Genomic DNA, 19530 nt, shown 5'->3' on the forward strand with positions numbered 1-19530 from the left:
ATCTCTTTGCTGAAATGAAGACTTTTCAGAGCTCTCCCCTTTCCCCCTCGTTCTAAAAAAAAATAAAACAGCCAGTGCCATGATGACAGGAGCACACAAGTTTCTATATAAAATTGTCCAAATGCGTGCATATGCACACACAAACACACTCCATTGAAAGCAAAAGCCTTCAAGGATTAATCTGCTCCATTTTTTCAACCTTAGACTGTTATAAAGATACTCATGCTTTGTGTTAGCCCATAAATTGAGAGGCATATGCTACCCTTGATCTATGCACAGAACTCCTGTTGAGATTAATGGGACTTGCATGTTGTTTGGAAGTTGCTTGCAAAAAGGGCAAATTAAACCTCTTCATTAAATAGGGAACAGGCTGTTTTAGAAGGAAATCTTATTTCCCCTACCACAGTGTTAAGTCTCTCTCTCTCTCTCTCTCTCTCTCTCCCCCCACCCCTCAATCCCTCTTCTTCCTTCGGGGGGTTGGAGTGGAAAAGAGGCACTGCAAACAACGGCAGCTTTAGGCAATAAGAGACGTATGTTTCAAAGGTATCTGATCTGTTTGTTTGGGTTTTATGCTCTCAAATGTCACTATCAAGAAAATTCCAGATGATTTTTTAAAATTTTATATATATATATATATATATATATATATATATATATATATATGGAAGGTGTTTCGTTTTTTAAAAAGTATCTGTATCTGCAAATCCTTCTTCCTACCTGCAGTGAAGGTGAAGAGAGATTTTTCTGTAGGACCCAAGTACAGGGCTGGGGTAGGAATGCAGTTTGATTCTCCTTTAAAGACAAATTAGGACTCTCCGTAACAATATGTGAACCGTAACCAAAGTTGCCCCTTGTTATTTGCACTTAATGTAATTTTGTGATGCAGTTCTCCAACCAAAATGTTTCTACAAAGATGTACATAGCAGGGCAAAGTGTGCATAAAAGTGCATTGATCAGTGACCACGTTTAATCAATAATAGTTTTTTATTGCATTGTAACATATAATTTATTTTTGTGTATAATTCTTAGGTATATTTCATGGCCATACGTTTCTGCTTGACTACAACCTCTGTTTGGTTTATTATTAATAGATTTGAATCTGTTCGTGAAAATAAGATAAAAATGCACTAAATTAAGGGAAATGACATTATCAGATTGGGGGAGGCTCCAAACCAGCTTAATTGATCATCACTAAAGATGCAGAGTAGATGTTGATTCTTAGGAAGACAGAGCTGCTCTAGAGTACCAGGTACTGTGAACCAGGAAATCCCTGGATCAAATCTCACTCTCACACAAGTCGGTGGCCTCAAGTAAGCTACTCACTCACCTTCAGTGATGACTAGATGACCCTCGTGGTCCCCTCCATCCCCATTTACTCCCTCTAATAGCAAACCAAGCTCAGAAGAACCTGAAATTTTGTAGGAGGAGGAAAATGAAGAGGCAAAAAAAAAAATAAAGGCGGGTGGATGAGAAGTAATTGTGCATGGCGGCCAATGGTATGTTGAGTTTGTGAGACAGGGACCTGTGTGTTAAAAAGCAATGGAGTATCCTGGAAAGGGGCATAATTTACTGCACTTGGCATGAATTTGGAATGTTTTGCACTGAACTGGAGACCTGTGCGACAGCAATCTGTGCAACAGTCCTCTAAGATAGGCTGCTATTCATACTGAATACAGTGGTACCTCTGGTTACGTACTTAATTCTTTCCAGAGGTCCGTTCTTAACCTGAAACTGTTCTTAACCTGAAGCACCACTTTAGCTAATGGAGCCTCTGGCTGCTGCCGCATGATTTCTGTTCTCATCCTGAAGCAACGTTCTTAACCCGAGGTACTATTTCTGGGTTAGCGGAGCCTGTAACCTGAAGCGTATGTAACCTGAGGTACCACTGTACACCTTTGTGTTGCACCAATGCTCATTTAAGGCAGGTCTGCATCTTCTGGCCCCGCCCACAACCTCATTTGAGGTCCCATTGGCAAAGAAGCTTTGTACACATGGGTTCATCTCAACATGCATAGGCTCTGAGTATACACCTGGGGGGGAAATGGAGGGTACAGATCATGTACCAGGGGAGTCTGAGTTTGTTCGGGTGTCTCCATGCAGAGCCCTGTGCAGACAGGATCTTGAATACATGGAGACTGAGGTGAGGTCCCTGTGTGAAATTCTGAACTGGCAGTTGAGCCAGAAGCTTCCTGGTTCAGAAGACACGTTTTTGGCCATCATGCTACAACATCTCTTGCTCAGCCTCATTAAAACATTAATCCTCTGCTTGCACCCCAGCGAGCGGGGGGGGGGGGGAGGGGAGGGGAGTTGACTAGACTTACTGCAGCCTGCCTTGTAGCTGAAACCAGGAGGAAGGAGGAATCCCTGCTGTGCTGCTGCTGCTAGAGTCCGCTGGTCTGGAGGGAATACTGGAATCATTAATGGCGGCAGCTGACCTTGGACCTGCTGAACAGGAGAAGGAAAATCAAACCAGAAATCGGGGTTCTCCTTAATGGTAAATTTTCAACAGGACAGTGGTGGCCTACAATGAATCCAGTGCAAAAGAGAGCAGTCTATGCACTGAATATTTATTATAGTTCGCAAAATTTGTATACCACTTTATAATAATAATAAAAAACCTCTAAGCGGTTTATGAAGGACAACGTAATGCATACCTTCAAAATGCAGACAAAAAGAAACGTTAGAAACACATTAACACTGCATTTTAAAAGAGAAATAAAATCAGCCATCTTAATACATGTTGAATTTGCACACTTAGGATTGTTGATTTATAATTTTTTTAGCTGCTGGCAAAACCAATGCAGTTGTGGTACCTGACTAATATTATTGGGCAGGAAGTTCCAATGAGTAGCCACTGCCACAATGAAGTACTGAGTCCTTGCAAATGTGGAACGAACACTTGTAAATAATAATAATAATAATAATAATAATAATAATAATAATAATAATAATAATACGGTAAATTTTTATTGCTCTGTATGTGCTAATTGGCTTACTAATACCAGGATGACTGTGTAACAGAGACAACTTTCTGCATGTGAATGGGAACTATAAGGAAGGCAGGAAGCAGGGCCTGTTCTTTTCTGCATTCCAGACCTCACAGATTACAATTCACTGCCCACTCCCTTCCATTAGATGAAATCTGAAGCTCTCAAACAGTGACAAGATCTGGTTCAGAGGCTCATTTGCAGAGCTACAGGGTCATATGAAATGATGACCCACCACAAATGCAGACTACCAGCCAATTATGACATTGTCCTACTCCAACTTGGATGCCCCCAGCTGGCAAAAAGTCTAGAGGTGGGGAAGATCTGATGTCCGGTTGCTTCTGAAATAAGATGTTGCTTCCCCACATTTCCGAGTTGCTTGGAAATATGCCACTGCCCCCATGAGCCATCAAACACTCCCCCACATCTCTGGCCATGGCAATACTCAAGCAGAAAACCACTGCATGGAACTGAGGTCTCTCTCTCTCTCTCTCTCTCTCTCTCTCTCTCTCTCTCTCTCTTTCTTTCCCTTCTCCAGTGTCTGGTGTATTGCTATGAAGAAGACAGGACCTCCGCTGGCCTCTAGGAAATGTAGCTGGTTGCATAGAATATCAATGACCAGGAGATCATGGGACTTATATCCCCAAATTAGTCTGAGGCATGTCTTTCAATTGGCGTTAATGAAGGTCCACATTCAGGTGGAACTTATTTATTAGGAAATAAATAAGAAATGCATTCTCCGGAGGGGCAAACAATGTTTGTCTGTTGCAGAGAACGTCTTAAGGGCTATCACATTTATTATGGCATGATAAACCCTTTTGGAGTACTGTTCAGTTCTTCAGATGCATGAAATTTTATCCTGAGTTAGAGGTATGCAACACTAGCATCACAAAGATCTGTATGCGGTGTCTTCCTGAAACAAAATCTCTCTCTCTCTCTCTCTCTCTCTCTCTCTCTCTCTCTCTCACACACACACACACACAAATGTAGGATTGGGCAAATCTGACAATAACAGGTTCTATTCGTTTTCCATTTCCCCCATCTTAAATGTAGTTCTCCAGATTCCCAAATTACTTTGCGATTAAAAAAAGGTCTTCATGAAAATTTTCCTGCCTCTTAGTGCAAATTTCAGCTAATATAGACATTTTGTTGCCTAACATACACATTTTGGAAATGCAGTTTCCTCTAATATAATGCATTTTGCAAGTTATTTGCACTAACTTATGCTTTTTACACCACTAGAATGTGCATTGTTGGTAGAATTATGAGGCTGAAGAACAGTCTTGCAAAATTTGGAGAAGGGCAAATTTTGAACCACGACTGCATTTTCATGCACGCTATTGTTCCAGAAAGTACAAACTAGGTCCACTTTTAAATGTGAACTGAACCAAATTTCTCCCCCATCCCTAATCTTACATTATCTAAGTAAAAAAAGGGTAAAGGACCTCTGACAATTAAGTCTAGTCGCAGACAACTCTGGGGTTGCAGCACTCATCTCGCTTTACAGGCTGAGGGAGCCGGCGTTTGTCTGCAGACAGTTTTTCCGGATCATGTGGCCAGATTGACTAAACTGCTTCTGGTGCAACGGAACACTGAAACCAGAGTAGTGCACGGAAACGCCATTCACCTTCCCGCCAGAGCAGTACCTATTAATCTACTTGCACTTTGGAGTGTGCTTTCGAACTGCTAGGTTGGCAGGAGCTGGGACTGAGCAACGGAAGCTCACCCCGTTGCGGGGACTCGAATCACCGACCTTCTGATCGGCAAGCCCAAGGCTCAGTGGTTTAGACCACAGTGCCACCCGCATCCCTACTATCTAAGTAGTGAACCTTTATTAACGAGTTCAGCTGAGCATGCAAGTTTCCCCCACCCGCCTTGAGAATGGCTGAAGGCTCGCTGAAGGTCTTGGTATCTGGGGGCATCAGTAAACAATTCATGCAGACCAATGAATCAGTGGCTTCTGGACCACCAAGGCACAATCTTACTACGATCACATGTGGAGTGGCTCCACTGAAGCCCAAAGTGCCTCACTCACCTGCCACAGCACTGCACAATTATAAACACAACCCTGACATGAAAGCAGTAGAGGCTGGTGGGGTGGCACAGACAGGGATGAAATCCTGGGCTGGCTCCCAACACTGGGCATTACTGTCAGTTCCTGAGAGGGCAAAGAGGAACTCAGTGCAGTACAGATTCCTGCTGCTGCACCAGCACCCTGCTGCCTTGCATCCCTCCCCTCTGCAACTAACAGTGACATTTTGCACTGGAAAGCCAGGTCAGCAATGCCACCCCCCACCTCTCTGCTGGCTCCTCACCACACAGGAAGATAGGGGATAGCTTAGTTGGTAGAGCGTGAGACTCTTATTAATCTCAGGGTTGTGGGTTCGCGCCCCACGTTCGACCAAGGTTCCTACTTTGCAGGGGGTTGAAATAGATGACCCTGGTGCTCCCTTCCAGATCCACAATTCTATGATTCAATTGCCATTTACTCCCTTCTAATAGTGAACCGAGAGGGTGAGCACAGGGGAACCCAAAAAGTTTGCATAAATACAGAAGTGCCTTTAGGGAAGAAAATGAAGAGGGGGGAAAAATGGAGTTGGAAGAGGCCTAACCATCCTTAGTGGTCCAGTGGTATGTTGGGTTTGTGGTACGGGGACCTGTGTGTTGGAAAGTAATGGAGTATCCTGGGAAAGGGCATGGCGGGCTGGTTGACTGGCAACACTACAATTCTACATGGAAGCATTGTTTGGTGCATAGGGCACACTTTGGGAAGCTGAAGCAAGCATCATCCTCAGGAGTTTGGGGCAGCGACAATGTGCAACTACCGCAGAACACTTGCTGGTCGCAGACTGCACTGCACTGCACTGGGTCTCACACAGAGAAGTGCACTGTTTTGTTTCCCATGCACCAAGAAAGGAAGATTCCACCACTAATTCCTAACTCAAGCGACTTCTCCTTTTCCACTGGTGCCCCTGTTGTTATTCTAATTCAGCTAACAAACAACGCACACGCCCCACAATTTATTATTATTTTTAACGCCCTGGAATAATCCCATCCCTGCCTTCAATCGATATTTCGTTTTTCTTTTTAAAAATCACAAAGAAACTCCATTCTCCTTTTAGAAACAAAAATGAACAGCCGAGTGGAATTTTCGCATTGCATTCTTCGGCAGAGAGCCATGGAACTTAAAAAAAAAAAAAAAAGGTTCCAAGGATGAAAGTGACTTTGCCAAGCAAAGAAGCTTCAAAACAGAACTCAAAACACTAATAGAGAGACAGATGGTTCCACTGAAGGCTTTGCTGCCAAAAAAAAAAAACCCCTACAAAAAAAGAGAAAAAAACCCAGAGTGATGTTATTGAAGCCGACTGGAAAGTTCTCTGATGACTGCAAATACTCTTGTCCCATTTCAAGTGTTAACTCTGCCTCCAGGGCTAATATAAACTAAAGCAACACACACACACACACACACATGCAGACACACACACAATCTCATGCACAGCCTCTGCCAAGCCCACAAGGTAACACAAGTCAGCACTCGATTTCAAGTGACTTCTGGATACGCTAACAAACGCACTGTACTCATGTGTCCCTGTTTGGGAAGGAAGCCATTAGAAAAACAAGGTTTTTTATTTTATAAAAAATAAATAAAGGCACCATCACGTTTTCTCATACAGAATTTCCACCTCCTGGTACAAATGCAAAAAAAAAGAAGAAAGGGGGGGGGAGGGTTTGAAATAAATAAATAAATTAAAAGCCTCCTGGCTTCAGATGACAAAACTTAGCTGAGTAATGGAGGTAAGGAAAGCAGAAAGGTGAGGATGGGTTGCGTAGAGACCGAAATAACTCAGTCAAAACAATGTAATTTTTGTTCCAATCTGGAATGTAGGGCGAGGGAGAAAGAGAGTTTTAATACCTGTGCTCCATTTCCTTTCTAAAGTAAATAAGTGCCCAGGTAATTTTATTTTTATCAAAATATTACAGGAGGATGAAATGTGAACTAAATGCAGAAGCCGGCTGATTTTGTCCTAAATGCTGTATTTATTTTTTTCGCAGGGGAGGAGGTAGAGCTTTCAGCCGGGTTTGTTTACTTGTTGCTAGGTTACAGATGTGGAAAACGACAAACGCAAAAAACCTAGATCCCCCCCCTTTTTAGCTAAAACAACATATTTTTCAGATATGTTTATACAGAATTATGTATACACCCAATTCCTTTTCTCCCCCTCACCTCTCAAACAGATCTACTGACTTGTGGATCCTAGATTTAAGAGTTTCTTTAGGATCACTAAGAACTTCCAATCAGAGATAGATGCAAATCTTGGCATATATGTGGCCACTCCTTAAAAAGCCCAGCTTGGACCCAATGGAGTGTAGCACTCACTGGAGAGTTGCCAATACCCTATTCTGGGGGAAGGGGATGACAAAGGTGGAGGAGAGGGTGAATGAAACAGATTAGCTGGATCCACCTCAGTCTGGGTTGAGACCTGGCTAGTGGATCAGCCTTGGTCACCCTGAAGGATGACCAGTATTGAGTAGGAGTGTGACCCTCTTACAATTACGCAAACTCTTAGTGGCTCCTGGATCAACTGTGGTATGGGTACTGAAGGCAAAAACTACACTTTCATTCCTACCTACATGGTTCAGTCCAAAGAGCAGAATTGGTGGATAGTTAAAGGTAAAGGTAAAGGGACCCCTGACCATTAGGTCCAGTCGTGGACGACTCTGGGGTTGCAGCGCTCATCTCGCTTTATTGGCCGAGGGAGCCGGCGTGCAGCTTCCGGGTCATGTGGCCAGCATGACTGACTAAGCCGCTTCTGGCGAACCAGAGCAGTGCATGGAAACGCCGTTTACCTTCCCGCCAGAGTGGTACCTATTTATCTACTTGCACTTTGACGTGCTTTCGAACTGCTAGGTTGGCAGGAGCTGAGACTGAGCAACAGGAGCTCACCCCGTCGTGGGGATTCAAACCGCTGACCTTCTGATCAGCAAGTCCTAGGCTCTGTGGTTTAACCCACAGCGCCACCCACGGTGGATAGTTACTCCCTGGTAATTATCTACCTGGTTCCACCAGGTGCTATTTTGTCTCTAACAACCAAACAACCATCCACTGGGAAGAGTCATCAGGTGTCTTGGAGGGCAGTTCCATTGTTATGCTGATGACACACAGCTCTACTTCTCCATAACATTTGAACAGGGAGAGGCAGTGGAAGCCCTGGGCAAGTGTCTTAATGCAGAGGTGGACTGGATGAGGGCCAATAAATTGAGTATGAATCCTTGGCGTGCATGCAGCTGACTCTCATAACAAGAGACCTGCTGGATCAGGTTAATATCTCACCTAGTCCAGCATCCTGTTCTCACAGTGGCCAACCAGATGCTTGTGGGAAGCCTGCAAACTGAACATGAGCATAACAGCACTCTGCTCACCTGCAGCTGGTATCCAGAGGCATCAGTGGAAGTAGCACACTGAAATTTTTGGATAAGATCCCCACAGAAGCCATTTGAGTTTCAGTCTTTGCCCATCACGTCACGTGTTATTTCACCAGCCCCAGACTCGTATCAGGTAATCCAGGGTCCATGAGAAGCAAATACAACAGACTCCCTCAAAAGCTGATGGACTCTCCTTCCTTGGAGGTTTTTAAGTAGAGGTTGGATGGCCATCTGTCAAGGATGCTCTAGTTGAGATTCCTGCATTGCAGGGGGTCAGATTTGATGACCCTTGGAGATACCTTCCAGCTCTACACTTCTATGATTCTATGACACACACAATACAGCTAGAGTTGCAAGCAGAATTAGTATTTCCCGATTATTGGTGAATGCATGCAAAAGCCATTTACCTAGACCAGGCATGCCCAACAGGTAGATCGTGATCTACCGGTAGATTACTGGACATTTGCGGTAGATCATGGGTAGATCACTGCCACCCCCCCCAGAAGCTCAACAACCTTGGCTTCCCTTAAAAAAAGCTCATCATTTTTGCCCTTCACTCCCCCAAAATGGGGCTTTCCTCCTCCCTAAAAAAACCTCTTCAACTTTGACCTGAACCCCCCCAAAATGGGCCCTCTTCCTCCCTAAAAAAGCTCTTCAACTTTGACCTGAACCACCCCCCCCAAAATGGGCCCTTTTCCTCCCTAAAAAAGCTCTTCAACTTTTACCTGAACCCCCCAGATCACTGCCAGTTTTTAACTCTGTGAGTAGATCACAGTCTCTTGGGCGTTGGCCACCCTTGATCTAGACCTATTTGTCCCTCCCTAGTGGTTACAAGTTGCAACAGACACAGGTGGACTCTTGATGGTGCCCCCCCCCGAGGGAGAACAGGTATCAGCAAATTCCCAATCATTCTAAACCCTAATGATGGAAAGGGTCTAGTGGTGGACGGTGCCCCTTGGGATGGGAAGAGTAGAAGGCTGATAGACCAACATTGGGTGGAGCTAATGGAGCAGGAGTCAATGACAGGTGGAGCCCATTATTTCTAGCTAAGTTCCCATCTTCCACTCTACTGAGTTCTGCAAGGGCAACACTGAGACTAAGGAGGAGGCAGCTGACACCCCCAGATGGGTTGCAAATAAGAAGGCAGACAAGCAGGGGCTGGCTGAGAGCACTGGGAGGACAATGACCCATTTGCCCTAATGGAGAAGTCTACTGAAAGGGTCTTTCGCTCTAAAAGATGAACACGGCTCTGCCGCACAGTTTAATATAACACAGAGACGGATAGGAGGAATTTGCTCCCAAATGTGTAGCTATTAATACTACGGAAGAATTCCTCCGAAACGTTTATTCGGAAGTGGAGGTGGGAGAAAAATCTGTGATCGTTTCATTAATAACTGATGTTCCCGCACAGCGTATGATGGAACATACAGCTTCCAGATGCTTGTTTAATGCAGCGACTGATAAGCTGCGGGCTTTGCGGAGCACCGCAGTGGTAAGAGAGTCAATGAAACATTTGTCAGGGAAAGGAAAACAGGTGTGAGATTGCTCGATGGTGGGCGCTTTCTGCTTTTCAACGGAGAATGTGCCGGATAATTTCCCGAGCTGGAAAGGCCGCCTAATGCTCTGTGGAACATTGTTTCGGTTCTTAAAGATGCCGGGAAGATTTTGGCATTGATGTGATAAATACATTATTTACAACGGGGGGCTGCTGAAAGATCAGAATGCTCATCCACATCTCTGGGGAGAAATAAAAATAATGCTTTTTTATGTTTAAAGCGGCACGCTGCCTCCTATTGCATTCCCAAATATGGGAATCCCTACTGGAATTGAAGGTTGGTTTAACCTCTTCCTCTATAAGCAAGTGGCTTCCATTGAGTTCTATGTGGGGCTGTCTCTAAAAGCTTCCTGGAAACTTTAATACAAAAGGCAGCTGCCAAGTTCCTCCATCGGACCAGCTACATCAGTGATGGACAAACTTGGCCCTCCAGCTGTTTTGGGACTACAGTTCCCACCATCCCTGACCACTGGTCCTGTTAGCTAGGGATGATGGGAGTTGTAGTCCCAAAACAGCTGGAGGGCCAAGTTTGGCTATCACTGAGCTGCATGGATTACTTCCCACAGTTCTTAAAACAAGTAAACTGACTGCCAATCCTTTATAGGGAAGGCCCATAGCTCAGTGGCAGAACATATGATTTGCATTTGGAAGATCGCAGGCTCAACTCCTGGCATTAGGGCATGTCATTTTAGAGGGTGAAACTTGGTTTTTGCATATTTCTTAAGTGAGGGGTTTTAAAAATATGTCTTTGGGTGTGAGGAATTCAAACCTAGATTTATTTTAGTGATTAGACAACTCTTAGCTTGGCAAGTCTACTTTTAATGGAGAAGCACATGAATTGCTTTCGGAAAACCAAAGAATTTCCATTCTACCTTCTAGAAACGCCAGGTAATGCTAAATAAACAAATAATACACAGTGTAACAGCAAGTACTTGGCAATCATTTTTTAGTGATTTCTATGACTACAAGGCATCTGTTTTTGAAAACTGAAGTTAGCAAGTTTTTGAGTGCGTGTGCATGCAAGTGGTTAGCCTTGCCTAGGGCACAAAATAGCCGGGCACCAACATTGGCTCAATGAAGGAAGCAGGGGTCTTGCAGCAGCTCTTAGCATCCTTAACACACTACCCTTCCAAGGATTCCTTGGGAGAAGCAATGACTATTTCAGGTGGAGTCTAACCAATTAAATAGGCGCTCCTTGCGAAACCTAAATCTGAATCGAATGTATTTGCGTGCCAAAGCCCCGCGACCCGCAGTTCCCTAGTGATTAATAAACACATGGACACGAGTATTTTGGTTTATGGGTTCAAATAGGCCACAGCTTTATTGGTTACAGATGTGAGCGGTTTGGCTTAGGCATTAGGTGAAGCCAGGCTATATCTGAACTCCCGCCCATCTGCAGGGAGTCCATAAGGATAAGCCACCAATAGGGGGAGCCCTATGATTTATATCAGATAGGGGCACCCGAGGGTTTCCCATTGGGGTCATGGCATGGCCCTAGCCCATGTCCTAGGCTCCACACCCCTGGATCCCTTTAACAGGATACCCTTAATGAGATCCGGCAAAAGGGCAAGAGAGGAGAGCCCCTCCAGCTGTGCCATGGTTAAATTTCCCACAGCCACGCTCCCTACTGGTGCTGATTGGCCAGCGAGGCCTCACTGGGCATAGCCCCACCCAGTGCTGGTGACCGGCCTGGATGGGACGAGGGGGGCGTCTACACCCCGCCCTCACGCCAGATCACTGCAGGGGCCCAGATGCCTGGCTGCAGCACCACCCACTGAAAAAGGCGAGCGGACTTCTTTTCTACAGAACCCCCCCCCCCTCAAATTTAACCCACGAGTTTTGCATGGCAGTTCTTTTCCCCACCTGCACATCAGCTCATCAGACTGATTTCATTGATACTGACAGCAGAGTCAACTTAGTGATTCAAACTTTACCCTGCAAATTATCATTTCATGTTCATAGCTTTTTGCCTATCATTTATCTTTCAGCTGATGCCACCCCCCTCATGTTGTTTTAAGTAACAAGTCTTATTCTTTATTTCCAGTCTATAACATTATAAGATCCTTTGGAAAGAATCCTAATATTGTTGTTCTGTTGTTGTTCTTGTTGCATTATCATTATTATTATTTTAAAATGTTTTCCTTTCCTTCCAGTATCTTTTCTCTCCCCCCCCCCATTTTCTTGACAAGTAGTTATAGCAGTGTTTGCTTTAATTAACGTGTAGGCGGGTGGGCAAGAACGAGAGGTTATCTAATAGTACGCAGTGGGCAGCAATTCAATGTTAGCACTGTTTTTGCATGATGTATTGGCACAAACACAAAGAAAAGTCTAAGTCGAGTCATTTCACTTTAAGTGATATCCATCCATCTATCAAGAAAAACACACTCAACTAACTTTATCTTGGAGGCAGAGCAGATTTTAATCTTTTATGAAACATCGGCGCTTGAGTTCTGTAGTTGGGTTAGGAGCCAAAGAGCCAGCTCTGTGTTTCCAAGTGGGATTTAGGTTTCTCAAAGAGCATACACCAGCATCACCAGTGCAGCAAAGCAAACTAATTTCAAAGTCCAGGGTCTCTGGAAAGCAGGTTTGGGAATGGCACAGAAAGTTGACGTTCAAAGGAAGGCATGCCAAAAACAAGTGCACCATGCACACTCACACACATAAATCCTTTGCTGTGCTGAGTGTAGTTCACGAGATTCCTGCCTTGATCTCTCGTTGGGCTTCAAGGTTGGCACACACAGAAGATCTGCCACCCCAGGGCTGTTTCAGCAAATCTCTGTGGTGGCTGCCTCCGTATTGGAAAGCTCTTCTCAGTTTCTGACTATGCTGGCTGTTTAAACATCTTCAGACCTAAGATCTTCTTTTAATTCCAACCCACAACTTAGGATCATTTGCCTGAGAAGGTCCCAGATGGATCAATCCAAAAGTCTATCTCTTCCAGCAACCCATTTCTCACGGCAGGCAACCAAAGTTTGAGAACCATTGGTGGACCATAGACCACCTTTTAGAAACCCCTGCTCTGCACTCACCTTTTTCACCCTGAAGGCCACATTCATGCATGAACAAAGTTCTAAGGGCCACATGGCAGTGGTCAGTGCGGCAAGATGCAAAAGTTGGATTCTATTTACGTAACCTAAGGCTTGGTAGTGTTTTGCATGTGCAAAAGTTGGTGGAGCATTAGAAGTGACGCTCAGCTTTGTAAAGTAGGCTGTACTTCAGCCAGGCAAATGTCAGATAATAGCATGGTAAACCACGTTTTGCATAGCCTGTCGCTCAAAGGGAAAGAAAATGTTGAAAACTTATCCCCTTTAAGACTAATGCCTTAAATCTAGCAATAGACCATCTAATTTAATTCCAACAAGACTGAATGCATGATTGGCATGCAACAGCATCATTTTTCACAACTTTAGTTGTAACAACAGCTTCGTACCATCCTTTCCTCAGGATGACACATTTTGTAATTATTTTTATATTGAGCATTATTGCTCCCATACGATTTTTCTTTTAATTCACTGTTAACTAGTGGACAAACAGAAAGGAAAAGCAGAAGCAGTGGCAACAATATCCTCTACTCGTGTGTGTGTGTGTGTGTGTGTGTGTGTGTGTGTGTGTAATGCATTAATTACTCCTGGTACTAGAAAGCCTCTAATTGCTACCCAGGGACTCTGTTCAGCTGTTCAGGCTTGCATCCGATAGCCACCTCTGCTAGGTTGACTGCTCTTTAAGAGTGCTTTGTTTCTATAAGAGCACTTAGTTTCATGGTCAACTGCTCGGTTTTAGAAAGCAAAAGAGAACAGTCAGAAGAGGAGGAAGGCTGCTGTCGCAATGTTCACTCTCTGCCTCATGCTATCTGCGGCTTTACTCCGAAGGACCAGTTAAACATGTGGTCAGGAAGGGAGGAAGGAGGAGGAAATTCAAGGAGGGTACCTGTGGATCTCCTTCTCCCCACTCTCTTCACCATCAGGCTGCCCTCTTTTGACAGCCCCAGATCGGAGGTGCAAACTTGCTCCACAGCTTAGGGTGGGGCAGTTGCGTGCAGTGTGTGAGTGCCGTCATGTGCACAACACGCACAACACATGTGTGATGTTGTGTCGCCACATCGGGAACCAGCCATGGAAGCTGCGCTGCACTCAACTCCATGGTTGGCCCTGTGCTCCGCCTCTTCCACCCTCTGATTTTCTGGAACATTGGGGGCCTTGCTCCCCAAAAATTATTGGGGTGGGCAATGTAGCTTGGTCCCCACAAGATGGTGCCCCTGCCCTGAATTGTTCTAGGTTGACCCATTCTGAGCAAGGGCATTCCAGGGCAGTCTCAACTGGATCTGACCAAATATGGCATTGGCCCAGATCAGCCCATTTTGGTTCCATATCTGGCATTTGGCCAGACCTGGGGCAATACCTTACCAGGTACTGCTCCGGGTGAGAGGCTCTGCTAAGTTTATGAAGCTAAATGATCCAGCATCTGTATGAAACCAATTGAGAGGACTTTGCTCTGAAAGGCTGCATGTAAGTACTAGGAACGAATGGACTCCCTACTGCAGCCTGAGTCAATTGACTGTCCCTCAGCTTCATTGTCCTGCATGTGGAATGTGCAGATAATAACACTGACCCACGGGTGGCGCTGTGGGTTAAACCACAGAGCCTAGGACTTGCCGATCAGAAGGTCGGCGGTTCGAATCCCCGCGATGGGGTGAGCTCCCGTTGCTCGGTCCCTGCTCCTGCCAACCTAGCAGTTTGAAAGCACATCAAAGTGCAAGTAGATAAATAGGTACCGCTCCGGCAGGAAGGTAAACGGCGTTTCCGCGTGCTGCTCTGGTTCGCCAGAAGCAGCTTAGTCATGCTGGCCCCATGACCCGGAAGCTGTATGCCGGCTCCCTCGGCCAATAAAGCGAGATCAGCGTCACACCCCAGAGTCAGCCACGACTGGACCTAATGGTCAGGGGTCCCTTTACCTTTACCCAACAAAGCTGTTGTAAGGAATACAACTAGAACATTGTTGAGAGGGGGCTGCATAAAAAACAACAACAACCCCACATTTATATCTGCTCTATATTTGCAGACTCAGGATTAAACAAGGACAATGTTGTGTGGAACCGCTGTCCCATCAGATATATATAGGTGACTGGATCTCTTTTTAAAACAGAACACAGTCTTTTATAGTAGCAGAAAACTTCAAATGCATTTCATAACCTTTATGCCTTTAATTGCAAGCTCAAAAATTAGGGACTGCCTTGAACCCTGTTTGGCCTATTATTCCTGGTGCTTCTTTTCTCCTCCTCCTCCTCCTCCTCGTCCTCCTCCTTTAGTCCCTGCTGGCAATAGCAACAGAACAAAAGCACAAAGGAAACAATTGACAAAGAGTTTGTTTGCTAGCCTTTTCCAAGCAGTGCTGGTGAAGGAAATCATCTTTGTTACAAGGAACATTATTATCCTTCTTAAAACAAAACAAAAACAAAACAAAAAAAGCCTTATTACCGGATGGTTTTTATTTTATTTTGGCAATCTTTTCGAACGCTTGTATCCTGCATCTTCTTTCCAGTAGTTCGCTCTGAATTTGGCTCAGTCCAGAAATCGGGAGTGAATTCTCCTTTAGAACTCTGAGACAATATCTGATTGGTATGCAATGGAAGGGGTCTCTCTCTTTCTCAAAAACCTGTAGCAGCATAGGCAAAAGCTCGGAAAACACAGCATAATTAAAGTTAAGTCTCTTTTGATATTGATATTTTCTTCCGGAAACTGAAATAGTTCTTGGAATATACAGCCATTTTTCTTCTTCTTCCTCCTCCTCCAGATTGCCAGTCTTTAAATACATAGCTATTTCACTTCTAGCTCCATTTCTAAGCCGCTATAGGTATTAGAGGATAATTTACATGCAATTTGCATTTTTTATTTTTTTTTGTGCCTGTGGTTTTGGTAAGTCTTCCAAACCTAATGACTGTTCCTTTTGGCCAGCAACATAAATGCTGTAATCACACAATTATTGTGCTGGGAACAGTTTAATTCAGCATTTTGTTCTCAACCACAGAACAATTACTCAACAATTTTGGTTAACCGTATGAGCTTGCAGCCTGGAGAGGAAGCCACTTATTCACAAGATCTATTGTCCTACACAAAGGTGCAGTTACCCTTGATTCTTATCTGCTCCAACTTCCAGCGTCACTTAGCTCTTTAGGGGGAGTTCCACGTTCTCTCTGGCTAATGAAAATGAATGACTGCAAAGCCTGCTTTATTAGCTTATTCATCTCTATCTGCTGAGCACTTTTAATTACTCATTTGCTTATCAAGAGAAAGGTTTTCTGTGCACGTGTCTGGGGAAAAAAGTTAAAATGTCCAAAATTATTTTAACCCTCTGTTTCCAGCCTACATCAAGGAAACATATAAGAAAGTCAACCCCTGCCTTCCTTCAAGGAAAGCAAAGGGGAACTGGATTCCCCCACCCTTCCACTTTAAGCCTTTGGCCCTCCAGATGTTGTTGAACTACAACTCCCATCAGCCCTTACAAGCATGGCTGATGGTCAGGGATATGGGAGTCATAGTTTAGCAGTGGATGGCCAATGGTTCACCTATACCTGTGTTGAACACTAGAGGTGTTAGATTCCAGTGTAGATACAGGTCTCTCTACCTAGATGTTGAACCCTAGCAGAAAAAGTCCTCAATCAGTGTCATAGGGTTACCCCCTGTAAGTACACTCAATATTTTATTTTAAGAGGGGGGGGGTATTTTCTGCCACCTATTCTACTATTACTATGTATTTTGCATTTTAGGTTGTCAACCGCCCTGTGGGCTCTTGATGTGGAGCAGGCATATAAATTTAAAAACAAACAAACAATCATAATCTTGCTTATTTTTCACAATACTTATATCCTATATTTCCACCTTTCCACCATGTCTTACAATAAGAACACTAAAGGCAATAAAAAATAAAGCCAATCCAATAACCTCAGGATTCATACACATGCTGGAAAAGTCAGCAAGAGAACTATTAATTAGGCAAACGAACAAGCCAACCAAATGAAAGAATGCAAGAAAACAAAGATGTTTTAAAATGGTTTTTCCAAGATCTAAATGTCTTCAAAGAAGGCACCAGAAGGCCAAGTGAAGGAAGTCTGCTGTGCAGACACAACAGCAGCATTGGATATAACTACATGTCCTGGCCAACTTCCCTTCAACTACTGACTTGCCTCTGGACCATCATATCTGACCTACTGTTAAGCCCCCAAAGACATCCCCTTCTTGCACAAGGAGAGCGATACAAGTTATGCAGTAGACTATGGATCCTCATAGAATTGTGGGCTTGGAAAGGACCCCAAGTCCTTTCCAAGTCCAGTCCCGAAGCAACAGGACAAATTAAGAGCTCATTGTTCTAGACCCCTGACCTTCTTAACCAGAGATGAAAAACTCTGGCCCTCCAGACACTACAGGAATACAACTGCCATCATCCCTGACCATTTGCCATGATAGCTGGGGACAATGGGAATTGAAGTCCAACAGTATCTGGATAGCATCTTAAAAAGTAGCATCTTAAAAAGCAGAGACATCACCTTGCCTTCAAAAGTCCATATAGTTAAAGCTATGGTTTTCCCAGTAGTGATGTATGGAAGTGAGAGCTGGACCATAAAGAAGGCTGATCGCCGAAGAATTGATGCTTTTGAATTATGGTGCTGGAGGAGACTCTTGAGAGTCCCATGGACTGCAAGAAGATCAAAACATTCTTAAGGAATCAGCCCTGAGTGCTCACTGGAAGGACAGATCCTGAAGCTGAGGCTCCAATAGTTTGGCCACCTCATGAGAAGAGAAGACTCCCTGGAAAAGACCCTGATGTTGGGAAAGATGGAGGGCACAAGGAGAAGGGGATGAAAGAGGACGAGATGATTGGACAGTGTTCTCGAAGCTATGAACATGAATTTGACCAAGCTGCGGGAGGCAGTGGAAGACAGGAGTGCCTGGCGTGCTCTGGTCCATGGGGTCACGAAGAGTCGGACATGACTAAACGACTAAACAACAACAACAACAAAGTATCTGGATGACCATAGATTCTGCACTAATGTCCTTAAGTCTCTTTATAGAAAAACTGCATTCGGTAGGCAAATGATCCCAGCTACATGACCTCTGCCTGAAACCGGGGTGAGACACTGCCAGTCAGGGCAGACAATATTGGACTATATGCACTACTAGAAGTCAGCTTCCTCTTGCAAAAGAGGTTCAGTTTTGTTTGCATTTTAATGCAAACCTACCAAACTGGCACTATTTAAATCAATATGCAAATTGGATCACCACTATATAATTTGAACTGTATTTTATGATGGGAGTTCCCCAGTATGTTCAGGGAAAGCATGCATGAATTATGATGCACATATTAGCAAATCAAAACATAATGCATTACACGAGGCAAAAGTATGTACAAAAATGTGTATACAGTGGTACCTTGGGTTACATACGCTTCAGGTTACAGTCTCCGCTAACCCAGAAATAGTGCTTCAGGTTAAGAACTTTGCTTCAGGATGAGAACAGAAATCTCTTTCCGGTGGCGCGGCAGCATCAGGAGGCCCCATTAGCTAAAGGGGTGCTTCAGGTTAAGAACAGTTTCAGGTTAAGAACAGACCTCCAGAACGAATTAAGTACTTACCCTGAGGTACCACTGTATTGGGAGAAATATGTACTAAGTTGCTGGTGAGTTTTCATGAGGGCTTTTTTTTAAAAAAAAAATTGCAAACTGATGTGGAAATGCGGTGAACTTGGAAAACGAGGGAGAAATCTAAGTTGAGATCACCACCCAACCTCAAGCTGTAACCTGAACATTGTTGCTGCCCTGGACACAGAAGACTCTGTGTCCTGTGGGACCTAAGGTGGGGAAGGTGGCACAGGAATCCTCTGTGGACCACACCAGAAGACACAGCAGACCAGTAATGATCCCCTGTCACCTGGTCCCATCTCCGCCCCCAACCCACAAAAAAGAGACTGGAAAACCGCAGGTAACCCACAGCCATAAGCTGTCCACCCCCGCATTAAGAGTTATTACACAAGGTTTTCGCTGAAGACAACTGCATGGAGCCTGAGTGCAGCTGCTTTAAAGACATCCTCACTGCCCCATTTGCCGCCGCCCCCCATGCCCTGCAAGCCAGAATGCAGGAAAAAAGCAAACTTGCAGCAATGCTACCTAGCCGCAAGTCGTGCCTGTGTGTGGCCAGAGTTAATGAAAAACAGCTGCGCCACAGGCACACGATTTTGACTAAAACAATTAAAGGGGTCTTTGGTTGCCGGGCTTGGGGTGGGTGGGTGGGGAGGAAGCTATATTTACCTAATTGACTTACTTCCTTAGAAGCGCTGCTACTACTTAGGCGTGCAAGAATGTAGCAGTCGAAAGCTATAAAAACTTGACAGTTAGGACAAAGGACTTTTTTTTAAAGATAGTTTTAAAAATCCCTCGCTTTTGACAGACTGCCCTTGGAAAGAGAAATGTTTTAGTAAAAAGTCAAACCAGTTTTCACAACTGAATCTGCCTGTATGGTGAGCAACATATCCAATAAAACAAAAGGATTTTTTTCTCTTTTTTGCATCGGTTCCC

General features: G+C 44.4%; 1 protein-coding gene across 19 annotated transcripts in view; it reads right to left on the reverse strand.

The window, feature by feature from the left end:
* The window catches only part of SOX5 (SRY-box transcription factor 5), a 766948-nt gene that overhangs the window by 125757 nt on the left and 621661 nt on the right, over positions 1–19530 (reverse strand). For 10 of the 19 annotated variants that reach the window (XM_083461132.1, XM_083461137.1, XM_083461148.1 and 7 more), the window contains one exon: positions 2322–2442. In XM_083461132.1, coding sequence (XP_083317258.1) covers positions 2322–2442 — 121 coding nt within the window. Of the gene's footprint in view, positions 1–2321; positions 2446–19530 lie in introns of all 19 variants that reach the window. The other 9 variants (XM_083461144.1, XM_083461142.1, XM_083461143.1 and 6 more) reach the window with 1 other exon arrangement.

Source organism: Podarcis liolepis (assembly GCF_965112155.1).
Source record: "Podarcis liolepis genome assembly, chromosome: 10".
NCBI classification, from domain to species: Eukaryota; Metazoa; Chordata; class Lepidosauria; order Squamata; family Lacertidae; genus Podarcis; species Podarcis liolepis.